The sequence below is a fragment of the Belonocnema kinseyi genome, chromosome 3 (assembly GCF_010883055.1).
Source record: "Belonocnema kinseyi isolate 2016_QV_RU_SX_M_011 chromosome 3, B_treatae_v1, whole genome shotgun sequence".
In the NCBI taxonomy this organism is placed as follows: Eukaryota; Metazoa; Arthropoda; class Insecta; order Hymenoptera; family Cynipidae; genus Belonocnema; species Belonocnema kinseyi.
The window spans coordinates 135,451,331-135,466,750 of record NC_046659.1 but is presented as its reverse complement, the minus strand read 5'-3'; the positions used below and the strand labels follow the sequence as shown (position 1 = coordinate 135,466,750).

The 15,420-nt window shown below is 26.3% G+C and overlaps 1 protein-coding gene across 1 annotated transcript in view; it reads right to left on the bottom strand.

Moving 5' to 3' along the window:
- Nucleotides 1–743: 743 nt before the first annotated feature.
- Nucleotides 744–15,420, bottom strand: part of LOC117169244 — a 27,804-nt gene continuing 13,127 nt past the window's right edge. The window contains exons 4-5 of the mRNA XM_033355517.1: nucleotides 854–957; nucleotides 744–772 (exon numbers count right to left, since the gene is read on the bottom strand). Coding sequence (XP_033211408.1) covers nucleotides 894–957 — 64 coding nt within the window. The 3' untranslated portion in view covers nucleotides 744–772; nucleotides 854–893. The remainder of the gene's footprint in view (nucleotides 773–853; nucleotides 958–15,420) is intronic.

Sequence of the window (15,420 nt, the reverse complement as noted above, 5' to 3'; positions counted from 1 at the left end):
CAAATTTTTTGGTACCAGTAGTTTAACTCCTCAACAATGGATTTTTACTTGTAACTTACACATACATACATTCTGGTGTGAGCAAGAATAAGTTTAAAATCAATGTAAATTCACTCGTTAAAAGCACTAATTGCCTCCTTAAGACAAATGAAGTACTAGCAGCTTCAACTCTAAATGAATTGCAATTAAAGCTCCTTGAAGAAAATCTCTGCGTTTCAATTTTGAGGAAATCTTGTTCCTTGATTCTGTCTCTCCCATCTTCTGTATTCGAGAACAGCTTCGCAATTTCAGATTTCAAAGAGAAGAGTGCCCTTTCCAATTACGACGTAAAAGGCTGCCAATCAGAAAATGTGAATCGTACGTACTTCACTCGTTGCCTCATTCGAGTCCGTAAATGGAAGAAAAGAAAAGAAATAAGGCGTTATCCACAAATTCTAAAATGCCCCCCCCCCCTCAGTATAAAGTATTTCTAAATATTCGCCCCCTCCCCTGATAAAAATTCTCAATAAGTTTTTTGTTTTAAAATAGAGGATTAACATACAAAACTTTCAGCTTTCCCCAGCTAGGGAGGGACCTAATAGTTTTTAGACACAGTGACACTCTTCTATAACGCCGATTTTGGGGTTGGTTGGTGGGAACTAACTCATTATAGCCCGATCCGCGTACGTTTGTTCACGCCTGAGTGTTCGCCGGATTGGCAACCGCAAATCCCGCGCACCCTGCGCAGCTCCTGTTACACATACCTGTGGCGTTGCGTCCATTCTCGGAAGGGCTATATAAGGGAGAGGGCTATTGAAGGGTTTCACTGTATTATAAATAAACTGCAATGGCTATATAGAATATTATGCTTTACTCTATAAAAAATCAAAGTCCGTATTTATTTTTCACGTGCTTCACAGTTTTTCTCCCATTTTCCCCTTTTCTTGTATCAAGCCGAATGGCAGCTGTAAATGATAGCTGACCAATTATTTTTATTAAAATAACATTCTAAATTTCTTAAAATTGATAATTGTTTTTTTCCGTCGAAGGTAAAGGTAGCCTGAAACGAAAAAAACTTTTTTTTTTTTTCAAATTTATCATCTTTTTTATTGAACCATTCTTTTATAGATTCGTATAGTAGAGGAGTTAACTATATTGTTAAATATTTTAAAATATTTAAAATATTTAAAAATTGTGTTTTCTAGTCAAAAGTTATACTATCTGGTTAAACATGAATGTACTTTGACAGAACATTCCTCTTGTTGGTAAAAATTAATCTTGTTGGTCAATAGCTAAAATTTTGTGGTTCGAGAATAATTAGTTGAATTTTCATTTTATAATTATTTTGTAGTCCAGAAAAAAAATTAAAATCAAACTGTGAACGAATATTCTATTAAAATTATGAATTTTTAAACAAAAGATTAATTCTTCGGTAAAATATATCCATTTTCGGCTAAACATGGATTAGTTGAATTTTCGGATAAAAAAATTTGTTTTGAACAAGCAAGATAACATTCAAAATAAAATCTTTAACAAAAATATTTTTTTCCAACAAATTAGTTAAAATATCAACAAAGTAGTTGAATTCAACAAGAAGAAACAATGTTTTGACAAAATTATTAATTCCTCAACCAAAAAGGTTGATTTGTAACCAAATCATTCAATTAAAATTTGATTAGAAATTAGAAATAATTTCAAACAAGAGAGATAAATTTTCAGGCAACAATATTACTTTCCTAATTACAAAAACGAGTTTTCGATAAAGGTCATGGATTATTAAATAAAGTGTTGAATTGTTGGCTAAAAAATAAAAAAGTTTGAAAACAAAATGGAAAACTGGAATTTTAAGTTTCAAAAAGTAATTTTTAGAAAAAATAATTGACCAATTACATTTATGTTCATTTCTTAACCATATTTTAGTATTTTCAAGTTAGTTAAAAAAGTTGACCGTTTTGTTGAAAATGAGTTTTTTGTTGAATTCTACAATTTGGTTTAAAGCTGAGTTACTTTTTCAAGTAGTAATTTTTTTGGTAAAGATTCAACTACATTTTTTTAATTTTACGATTTTGTTTAAAGTACATTTAATTTTTTGGATAAAAATTAATTGTCTTCTTTGTAAAAATGAATCTTATTAATCGCCATTTAATATTTTTTATTTGAAAAATAATCTTTTTTCGTAAAAATTCAAGAATTTTATTCCTATTTTTTTCTTTAATATGACGAAAAAAACTGTATTTTTTATTTTTTTTTTTTAATTTATCACATTTTGTATTAAGCCCTTCTTTTGTAGATTCATATACTAAATGACTACAAAGATAATTCTCACGAAAAACAAAAGTAGAATTTTAATTATTTAGTTGGAAACTTAATTAGTTGGAAGAAAATTTCACTGGTTTGTTGAAAATTGACTTTAGGTTAAAAATCAATTTTAGGCTGAAAATTAATTTTTCAAATAAAAATACAGCTGTTGCTTTGTTGCGTATAAATAAACCTTGTTCATTTCAAGATTCAACTCTTTGGTAAAAAAATTCATTTATTTTTTGGAGAACTAATCTTCTTGGAAAAAAAATTAATCTTTTTGGTGCAAAATTAAAATGTGTGGTTAAAAAACCATTTATTTTTTGAAAACTGAACTATTTTGTTAACATGTTTTTAATAATATTGAAAATAGTCAGTTGAAAATACATTTATTTCGTTTAAAATTTAACTAGATTGATAAAAATTTAGTTGCTGTCACTACAAATATATATTTTTTTCAACGAAATATAGAACTATTTCATTTTTAGTTGAAAATTTTTTTTTAATGTAAAATTTAGATACTTGCTTAAAATATCATGCATTTAGTTGAAAATTTACACTTTTAGTTCAAATCATTCTTATTTGTTTAGAATTAATCTCCTTCGTTAAGAATTATTATTATTTTTTACTTTAATATTCAACTACTTGGTTGAAAATTATTATTTTTTTTATTAATAATTAATGATCTTAGCTGATAACTCATACCTTTGTCTAAAAATTAAACTTTCTTGCTAAAATTTAAGTTTTTTTGGTTTGAAATCTAGTTTCTAACTGAAAACGTAACGATTCTATTTCTTCCAAAGTTGAAAAATTGTTTTTTTTTGTCACAAGATATATCTCTTTCTTGAAAATCAATCTCGTGTGTTAAAATCATATTTTTCTTAGCTTAAAATTAACTGTTGGGTCAATAATTTACTTTTTGTTTGTTTAAAGATTTATAATTTTAGCTTAGAATTTATGTCTGTGTCTGAAAATTGCACTTTTTTATGAACGATTTCGTTTTTTCGTTCAACATTTACGTCTCAACTAAACATTTAATCAGTCTATTTGTTTCGTTTTTGTGTTTTCCAAACAATTTTTAACTAAATATTTAAGTATTATATTTCTGTTTGAAAATCGACGTTTCTTGTTGGAAAATTCAATTATTCAGTGAAAAGTTAATGTTTTTGGTATAAAATTCATCTTTTTTAGTAGAAAATGAAAATATTTGAAAGAAAACACTTTCTATCTAAGATTTATCATTTGACTTAATAATAGAAATCTCTGGCTGGAAATTGAACTTTTTTTTTTAAGTCAGTATTTTTTTCGTTGAAAAATAGTTTTGCAACTGAAAATTTACCAACTCTTATTTTGTTAAAAATTCGTTCTTTGTCATTAAAAAATTTCACTCTTTGGTTGGAAATTAATTTACTTGGTTGAAGACGTATCTTTTCCGTTAAAAAGACAATATGTGTATTTGTATTTTTCATCAGGAGAAAAAATTCTTCAATGGTATACTATGAACAGGCGATATTTTTTAAAAATTTTTTAAAAAATTTCACTCTTTGGTTGGAAATTAATTTACTTGGTTGAAGACGTATCTTTTCCGTTAAAAAGACAATAAGCCATCTTATAATTTGTGGATAACCCCTAAGGATTGAGACTCCATCTTCCATCACTCACGCCCATTTTTTAGCTCTCTAGAATCTAAAACATTTGAAGAAACATTATAAAGGAGTCTTCCAAATCTTTTTGACTCCATTTGCCGACTTTTTTTTCCTTCTCTTGTGGAAAAGAAATATTTCGAAATGAACCCCGAGGCAAGCCAAACGGGAGTTTGAAGAGGAAGTCCGATTTCATTAGGGACGACAATGGCCGAACATATGTTTTCTCCTTACGACATTGCGAGTTTTCCTTCTTTTTTCTTTTGCCGTTAGATTGTTAGTGATAGAAAGGGATGGAAATTGAAGGATACAAGAAGGAAGAAGGTCTCCGGGGCAATAAAGATCGGAAAGTTGCCAGTAGAACTTACGGTCGAACAAGTCGAGGCTTTATAGAGTGGGAACCTCTGCATCCCTTTATCCTGAAACCGCCTCCTCAAAACCTTTCTCTTTCTCACTTTAACTTCCCTTTGAGATTTCAAGAGATACCAAGTCTTCAGAGGGGCAATCGCAATCTTAAAATCTATTCTCGCATTTTCCCAGTACCTTATGAGAGTGCGAATGAAATTTTAAGTCGAACCACTTTCCGAAATTTAGGGTGATCGCGAGGCGTCAATTTTACTCCTTCAGCAGGTAATCGATTTCGAGGTCTTTATTTAAGTGCTTTCCAACGAGAAATGAAAGGTTCTTTGCAAAATTTATTTTTCTTAATAATACTTATTGTCAGAAAAATGTATTAAATTTCCTTCTTGGTTTTGTTCAAGACTCAAAATTTTAAATTTGACTCACATTTTGCGAAACCAGTTATATCAAAAAATTCAAATTTTTAACTTTGAATTTAAACTTTTGCCAGATTTCTGTTTTGAAACCGCATGTGTATTTGTATTTTTCATCAGGAGAAAAAATTCTTCAATGGTATACTATGAACAGGCGATATTTTTTAAAGAAATGGATGATTCGAATAAAGAAAGCATGATATATAGTAATTTTAATGGTGATGCATGATAACTAACAATAAATTGCCCAAAATTTATTTGACAAATTTCCATTAATTTTCGGAAATTCATAGAAATTTTTTAATTAAATTTCGGGAAATTTATGGAACTTTTTGGTAATTTATGGTGAAATCATAGGGTATTTATTGCAATTTACCATAAATTGTTGAAAAGGGCTATAAATTTCCGTAAATTTATATAAATTTTCGTTTATTTTTAGCTATTTTGAAGTTAAATATAGTAAATTATTATAATTAACTCAAAACTCGAATTTTTATTATTTAAAAAAATTTCCAGAAATTGTTTGGTCATTTATGATAATATCACAGGTAATTTATGGTAATTTACAACAAATAGCCAAAATTTCTTTACAAATTTCCAGAATTTTATAGAAATTTTCGATGATTTATGGTAATTTTACAGGTAAATATAGTAACTTACCACAAATTGCCAAAAATTCAACTTAAATTTTTTTTTTATAAATTTGAGAAAAAAATGCATGGAATTCTTTGTTATTTATGGTAATATTTTAGCTAATATATGGTAACCTACCATCAATTGCCAAAAATTAAATTGAAAATTTCCATTAATTTCTGAAAACTTCCGGTAACTTACCACAAATTGCCAAAAATTAAATTGAAGAATTTTAATGAATTTCCGGAAATTTATGGAAACTTTTGTTCATTTATGGTAATTTTACAGTTAAAGACAGTAAATTATCATAAATTACCCAAAACTTAAATTTTTGTAAATTTCTAAAAAATTTTTGGTCATTTATGATAATATTAAAGTTAATTTATGGCATCTTACCGCAGATTGCTAAAAGTTGTTTTGAAATTTTCCAGAAATTTATGGAAATTTTTAAGGTTATTTATGGTAATTTGACAGTTAAATATGGAGACTTACTACACGTTACTTAAAATTTAATTTACAACACTTTGATACATTTTCGGAAATTTCTTAGTAATATATGGCAATATTGCAGATAAATTATTGTGATATACCATAAGTTTGCAAAAATGCGTGGAAATATGCGGTCATGTATGGTAATTTTACAGCTAAATATGGTAAATTACCATACATAAATCACAAAAAATTTTAATATACCTTTCCGGAAATTTACGACATTTTTGGTCATTTACAGTAATGTTATAGGTAAATCATGGTAACATTTGAGGTAATTTCTGGTTTTTCAACACAAATCGCCCAAAGTTGAATTTGAAAATGACTATAAATTTCTAAAAATTTTTGGAAATTTTCCACCATAATTGTGAATTTTACAGGTGAATATAGTAACTTACCATAAATTACCATAAACTCAATTTTAACATTTTCTTTAATTACAGAAAAGACTTGATGAATTTTTTTGGTAATTAATGGTAATTTAACAGGGAATTCATGGTAACTTACTATCAATTTCCCAAAATTCAAATTGAAAATGTCGATAAATTTTCATAAATTTATGGAAATTTTCGGTCATTTATGGAAATTTTACAGGTTAATATGTTAACTTACCATAAATCGCCCGAAATTAATTGAAAATTTTGGGAGTTTTGGAGAGTTTATACGTGTTTCGGTTTGAATTTACTTCGCTAATTTTAAATGTATTCGATGAGCCTTCCGTTCAGTTATTTGACAAAGAACGAACGGCAGAATCCATAATCTTGGAAACTTTTAAACTGCGCTTGCGTCGCGCCGACAACCCTATTGGTCACTGTTAGCGCGCTGATTTTGAATTATAAAAATATTTAGATTTACTATTTATGACAAGTAATGATGGAAAAATGCATCCAAAGTAATTTCCTAATCCTGAATTTGAATTTTCGAGCAACATATGAAAAAATAATGTCATGTTCATGCAGAAAATGTTAATAATTCTGACTTCAGAAAAAAATGTTTTCTTTAATTTAGCATTTTAAATGATTCAAAGTTTTAATAAATATGTAATAGGAAGTTTTTGTTTAAGACAAAAATTATTAGTTTTGATGGTATAAATATGATTTGATTATTTTGTATACAAAATTATGTACTCTACAATATTTCTACAATAATTAATTAGTAATTATAATTTAGATCTTCTTCAAGTTATTAAAAAAATGTATGGTATAACATTTATCATTGTAGTAATTAATTATTCTAAATTCATTTTTGGTAATTTTAGGGATTTTATTTCAAGTACACTCGCAGGAAAAAAAACAAAAGTTTGATTTGAAAACTTGGCAGAGAGGAGATTAATCATTGGGACAAACAGAAATGATTTATTTCTCTGACGTTAGAATTCATAAACTCTTTTTCATTTATATCAAATTTGGTGTATCTGTCACTCCAAAATCTTATTTTAGGATCACGAAAATTCTATTTGGACATTTCTCAATCATTATTTATTATAAATATTAAATCTGACTATTTATATAATTTAAAATCATCGCAGTAACAATGACCAATCGGGTTGTCGGCGCGACGCAAGCGCAGTTACAAAAGTTCCCAAGATTGGGGACACTGGGAACCAGAATTGGGAGCAATTGCACAAAAAGATTTCACGCTTCTTTTCAGTCTGCTATAAAGGTACTTAGATACTTAATTCTGTAACTTTTTGTATTATAACCTCACTTTTTAATTTCTTGCTTCACGTGCAAATTATATAACTTTAAAAACAAAAAAATAAATTTATTTTAACCATTCTACGTGTTTACTAATGTTCGACAATTACATTTAGTGGTATTTGTTAAAGAGGCTTAAAAAATATAAGAACTTTCGACTGGGTTACAATGGATTGGATACGCATTAATCCAATTAGAACAAATTACGTCACAAGTTTCGACCAGGAAACTTAATTTTCTATAAAAAAAGACACATTTTCAACAAAAAAATTGAATTTTCGTCTAGATATATAAATTTGTGACAAATCTGTTGAACTTTTAATGGAAAAAGGATATTTTATAAAATAAATAATATTTTTATAAATAAAAATTAGAAGGGGCCTGGTCAGGGCCAGATTTGCCTTTCCTTATGGATACCCCAGCCTAACCCTAATCGGATTAGGCGTTTCATTTCAAGTCTGGCCCTGACTGGGATTCCCTATGAGGGCCAGATATGGCCTCGACCAGAACCACTCCGAAAGTTCTGCAGGGGAGAAATTCATAACAATGAATAAATTCTATACAGCGATTATATGTTCCGGATAAAAACTATTATTAAAGCGTATAAAGGATTTTTCATTCCACATTTCCCCTTTCTCTCTCTCTCTCTCTCTGTCTTTCTCTTTAGTCTCTACATCACCTTTCTTCACTTCACAGTTTCATTCACGTCATGACTATGTTTTTCCTTTTTCCTTTCATATCTCTATTTTCATTTTTACTTCACTCAAATGAGCTATGTCCGTGTAACGCCAGCATCACGTACCATCTGGCGCATGATTAAAAAATTTCAAGCATTCCCATTCGTACGTGAAAACCATTGAATTTCACGCTAATTAAAGTCGGATTTCGTTTGCTCGTAAATGGACTAATAGCTTTACCCCGTTAGGTGAAGTAAATCAAATACAGTAATATTAACAAGAAAATTTCTCATTCATGTGGAGATTTTTTATAAATCAAAATGAGGAATAACAGAACTTTTTTTAAGTAACAACATTATATTTTTTAAGTTATTTTTAAATTAATTATTATAGACTATAAGGAAATTCACGTACGCGATGTATTTGTTCACGTCTTTGGTATCCTATTTTGTAGCAACATTAAATATATAAATAATTTAAAAGTGTCTGAATAAATAAAATTCGTATTTTTAATTGTAGGCGTGCTAAAAACAAGAATTAATAATTATTTGTTTTAAACTAAATTCTTTTAAAATTGAAAATAAAAATAGTTAATAATTTAGAATTGAGAGCGTTGCAATTCAAACTATTTTAGATTAGGCAAAATTTTAAACAAGAAGCTTTTTTAAAGGGAATGGAAAGGATTTTATCTTGATTAATTTCTAGAAAAAAGCATTTCAAATTAGACAATTGTAAATTCAAACATTTGAAAACATTCGAAGCTCTCTAAATAAAAAAAATTCAGAATAAAAATAGTTAAAATTTTGGAATTTAATTCGGAATAAGTTGAAATTATAAGATTTACAATAGAAAACGTTAGAAAATCAATAAATATATAATATACAAAAATTAAATATTACGCATTAAAGAAGTACAATTTTTACTTGATAAAGAGTAACCTAATACTTTTTTTATGTTTTTATTTTTTCAGTTATTCTATAATAAAGCAATTTTTTGGAAAGTTATGTCAAATTATAATTTTTCGCTTTTGATCGTTCTATTTGTTTCTTTACATATTTTTCATGCTTCGATTATAAATTTATGTTAACTAAAGTTTAAATAGATAAAAAATAAAGAAAATTTCACGGTTTTTACATGGTCATAAGAATTCTTTCTCGTTTTTTGGTTTTAAATACAATCGGAATTGGGAGGAAATTTTATTGCTTTTCGGAAAACTGCTTCCTTTGTTATTTGTTTGATTTTGCTGTAACACTTTTAATTAGAAAAAATATTTTTTTTACATTTCTTATTGATTACTTGAGATAATATGTGATAATAATTCATTTAATTCAACAAAGCATAATTGCTAAAACTATTTTCAAAATATTTTTAATAAAAATATGCCTCGATATTGACAAACAGTTGCGGTTTTTTATAATTTTTAAAATTTTTGTCTACTTCTTGCTTAGTAGGATAAAATTTCAAACCAAGTGAAAAATATGAATTTTTTAAATGATTTCATACTGTCCATAACTATCTATCTATAATAAATAATAAGTTTCATAATTATTTCCAAGGATAAGGTTTTTCTCATGTTTATTCATTAATTTTTGAACCCTAAAGCAAAGTACAAAATTTCAGAAAAAATTGAAACTTTTGAATAGTTATCTGAGAGAGGATAGTCATAAATGATAATAAAGTGTTTAAATAATTTAGTTTGTTAAAATGCATTATTTATGACCTCGCTCTTAGCCAAAAGAAAACACAAATTTCAATCTTACATAAAAAATCGCAACCTTTCAGGATTACTTGAAAATAAAATTATTTAGAAGATTAATCAATTGTATTAACATTAAATTGTATTGACTCGTCATAATTATTTCCTTAAAAAGAGAAAAGTGGACACAAATTAAAAAATTTCAAACAAAAATAAAAACGTCTACAATCAATTAAGGAGAATACAGTTAAAACCAATAATAATTTGTTTACATAGTTATTTTGGTTAAATTTTAATTATTATCAGCTTACGCTAAGAAAAAAGTGGTCAAAAAGTTAAAAATTCTCAAGAAGCTCCATCTCTTAAGCATTATTTCATGAAAATATTATTAAAAGTAATAATTAATTGTTTGAACATTATGTCTAAAAACTGTAAGCTATTATATTAAATTGTAATATACAATATAATATGATGGTAATTTTAATGTTAAATTTGGTAAATTAACATAAAAAATTAGCAAAAATACAAAATAAAATTGTTGGTAATTTATGGTAATATTACTGATAATTTATTTAAATATTAAAGGTAATTTATGACAAAATACTGTGAATTGCTTAAAATTAAATTTATAAACATCCATAAATTACGGAAAATTCATTGAAATTTCCAGTCATTTATGATAATTTTACAGCTAAAGATGTTAAATTACTATTAATTATCCAAAATTCAATTTTAAACTTTTTTATAAATTTCCGAAAATTCATGAAATTTTTTGGTAATTTATTGTAATATTACTCGTCTTTTATGGTAACGTATCATAAATTGCCCAAAATGCAATATAAACGTGTCTATACATTTCCGAAAATTTATGGAAATTTTCGGTCATGTATGGTAATTTTTCAGTTAAACATGGTAAATTACCCAACACATAGGACCAAAATTTTATTTTTTTTTAAATTTGTAAACGTTTTTAGAAATTTACGAAATTTTTTGTAATTTATAGTAATATTGAAGATAATTTTTGATAATATTACAGGTAATTTATGATGATATTAAAGGTTATGGTAATTTTACAGTGAAAGATGGTAAATTACCATAAATGACCAAAAATTCAATTTTAAACAGTTTTATAAATTTGCCAAAATGTATGAACATTTTTGGTCATTTATAGTAATTATACGTGTAATTTATGGTAACTTATCACAGATTGCCCAAAGTTAAATTTAAACGTGCCTATAAATTTTCGGAAATTTATGGTAATTTTTGGTCATGCATGGTAATTTCACAGTTAAATATGGTTTTAATAATTTATGGTAATATTACCGGTAATTTATGGTAATATTAAGATTAATTAAGATTAATTTATTGTAACCTACCATAAATCTCCTACACTGCAATTAAAAAATACATATAAATTTTCCAAAATTTTCGAAATTTCCAGTAATTTCTAGTAATTTTACAGTTAAAGAAGGTAAATTATCATAAGTCTGCCCAAATAAATTTCAAACATGTTTAAAAATTGTCGAAAATCATTCGACACTTTTGGTAATTTATAGCAATATTACTTGTACTGTACAGTAAATTACCATAACTTTCCCGAAATTTAATTTAAACATTATTATAGATTTCCGCAAATTTTTAATCAATTATGGCAATTTTACAGTTAAATATGATAAGTTACCCAAAATTCAGTTTTAAACAAATTTATAATTTTCCGGGAATTTTAGGTAATTTATAGTATTATTACAGGTGATTTATGGTAACTTAAGATAAATTACCAACAATTATATTTTTAAATTTCTTCTAATATCTATAAATTGTCAGAAATTTTTGGAAATTGCTAGTACATAAAGTACCAGAAAATTCTATTATCTGCTACGAGAATTTTCTTATAGTTTTTTTTTACGATAAACATAAAAAATTAAAAAAAAAATTCTAATCGATTTTTGGATCAACCTATAGTATATACCATACACTATATATTTTCTATTATTTATAATCTTTTTACTTGCCTTAAATTACATTTTCACTATTAAAAATGAAAAAAGTTAGAAAAATAATTATCAAAATAGAGAGCAGGATGGACTCTTGTAATATATTTTACTCGCGTGGAAGCTGTTGCCACATTCTCATTATAATGTTAAGTGCACTTAATAGTAGGATCATAAACTAGGCAATTACGTCTTTACGGAATGCGAATACCTATAATCTAGCGAAGTGCCATATGCCTTTACTCGCTAAATTAATACTCTACTCACGGATGAGACCGAGTTCTGACTGCAGAAAGTGGAAGTACCGGTTGATGAAAAAGATTCTTCGAAACCTTGCAAGAAATCGGCATTGATGACTTGACTAATTTCCTGAGAGTCGTTTCACCATATTTGATAGAAAAGATTTTGAAACGAGCTCTTTCGATGAGAATTTTTTTTCCGTTCCACGAATGTGTAACCAATTTACTTTCACTATTTAGTTTAGGCATCAGTCAGGAAAATATTTTTCTTCAATTAAAGAAGCGTTTCTTTAACATATATTTTTTTCTTAAACGAACATATACTTCAAATAATAAAGAAACATATTTTCAAAGTTAAAAAAAATTCTTTGGAACATAGTACCATTTATTTGAATTAAATAAATGACTTAGAATCAAAAGAATTTTGATTTGACTAAAAAAAAACATTTCTTTTACTGCGAACCAACTAGTAATATAACGACAGGGCTACGCCACTACTTAGGGAGCGAGCGCGGTTCTGTTTCATGCTAAGTTACCATCGGTCGGTAAGTTGTGCCTTGTTTCGGCACTACTCCTATGCATGTTTTTTACGGAACTCAAGAATTTTTTAAAGAGAAGTCGTGTCTATCGTTTCAAGTTGATAGCGAGCGTTGCTTTGTTTAAACGGTTTATTGAGGCATCCAGACCGAAAACAAACTAAAAAAAATTGAAGTTAAAACCAAAATTGCCAACTAAAAAGATGAATTTTTAAACAAAATTTAATTTCGCACTAAAAAAAGACAAATTTTGTTTAATTTTTGAGAAAATAGTTTAACTTTAAAACCTAGTTCTTACAATTCTTAAACAAAAATTTGAATTTTGAAATAAAGAATTAAACGATTTAAACAAAAAGATTAATTTACTACCAAAAAAGACGAATTTTTTATAAAATTCAAGAGAGTTCAATGAAAAAGTTGAATTTTCAACTAAAAAGAATTCATTTTTAAACAAAAAAATTAATCTTCTACTAAAAAGGAAGAATGTTTTAATAAAATTCAAGAATTCTAACAAAAAAGTTGAATTTTCAAATGTAAGATTAATTTAAAAAAATTAATTTTCTACAAAAGTGCGAATTTGTAATAAAATAAAAAAAATTTCTTTAACATAATTTTTTTCTCTTACCGGAATGGATATTTAAAATAAGGAACATCTTTTTGAAGTTAAAAAAATTCTTTGGAACGTAGGACCATTCATTTGGAATAAATAAATTCCTTCGAATAAAATAATGTTGTTTTGACCCAAAAGAACTTTTCTTTGACTGAGAATCAATTAGTTGTATAGCAATAGGGCTACGCCGCTTTTAAGGGAGCGAGAACGATTCCGTTTCATGTTCAGTTACCATCGGTCGGTAATGAAGATAATTACCATCGGTCGGTAAGTTGTGCCGTAGTTATGTTTCGACAATATTCCGATGTATATTTTTTACTGATTCAAAGAATTTTTCTTAAGAAGGCCTTTTTATTGTTTTAAGCAATTAAAGCGCGTTGCTTTACCTAAAAGTTTTATTGAGGGATCTAGAGCAAAAAAAAAGGAAAAAGTATTACAATTATTATCATCCTTTCTATATTTTTTTATCTTTTCTGGTCGTAGTTCTATAAAAACTACATAATATAAAAAAGATGATGATAGATCAAGGAAAAAATACTAGTGTTCAGTTTTTTTTATTTATTTTTTTTTATAACTTATTTTAGGATGAAGCAACGATATCAAGGCTAGAGAAAAAGTTGTAGAGCCGAAAATTATTCAAATCAACGAATGAAATAGGGGTTCCAAAGATTTCCGAAGATTTTTTAACCTTTAAAAATTATGTTGGACACTTTGAAATTATTTTAAATCCACTCTGATTTTTATTAATTCTATTGAAATCCACTAAATTTATTTCATCTTTATTCATTTCAATTTTTTTAATTTTACGTGGTGATCTTAAATTTTATCTTAAATTTTTATGAATTATGACGGATTCTTATTCACAAATTCTAGTCACTGTCATGTATTCGAAATTAATGACTGGCTTTTGGAGCTTTAAATGGTTGTTTTATTCACAAATTATTTAAAATTCTTTTGGATTCTTTAGAATTCTCTTAAAGGTTCATTTTCTATTTTTTATTGACTTGAATTCTTTCCAATAAACTGAATTCTACTCAATTCAAATTTTTTTAGTCTTCTTGAATTTATTTAAATTTTTAACCTTGTATTAAATTCTTAATCGCTTCATCCAACTTGTTGAAAGATTTATTTACTTCCGAAAGTACAAATTTTAAACAAAATACATCAATTACTAACAAAAAAGTTAAATTATCAAATAAAAAAGATGCATTTTAAAACAAAATATTAATTTAATACGAACACACGAATTTTTAATTAAATTATCAATTATTATTGTAAACAGTCAAATGTTTTTAATGTTTAGATATTTTTTCAACTCGATCAATTAAATTCATTTAGAAGTTACTCTAAAACATAATTAATTCATACCGAATATTTTAACTTTAAAATAAAAATTATTAACTTTTTAAGCATTTTTATAGCTTTCCCTAAATTCCTTTAGCTCACCTTAGATTTTATAACTTCAACCATTTCTACTCATTAAGTGGATTCAAACAAATTGTGTATTTTTTTAAATTCACACTAAAATATTCTTTATACATTTTAAATTAATATACATTAATCAATTTTACTTAAATTTTTAATAAAATCGAAAAGTTTCAAACATAAAGTTTAATTAAAAAAAAGGAATTTAATTTGAACTTTTAATAAATAAGTTCAAACTTAAAACCTAGTTGTTATATTTCAAACGAAAAGATGCATTTTTAAACGATGTTCAACTTTTAACTGAAAAGGTGAATTTTTAACAAAAAATGTAAATTCACTACAAGAAAAGACTAATTTTGACAAAATTCAAGATATCTGAAATAAAAGGTTGAATTTTCAACTGAAAAGAAAGAATTTTAAAACAAAAACTTTAATTTACTACCAAAAATACAATTTTTTTCTAACTACACTAATTGCCAAACAAAAACTAAAATCATCAAATAAAAAAACTAAAATATTTATTGAATGTCAAAAAAGAAGAATTGTTAATAAAATTCTGAACCAACAAGTGTGATTTTTAAAAAAATAAAGACAAAATTTTCTTATCATTTTTTGGTTTAATTCGGTCTCAATTTTCTTAAATTGTGGGTCCGGATGCAATAAGGGCACATAAAATTTTTTCGTGCGAAAACGAAGTCCCCTGGAGGCTTTAGAAAAAATTTTCGAATTTTAAT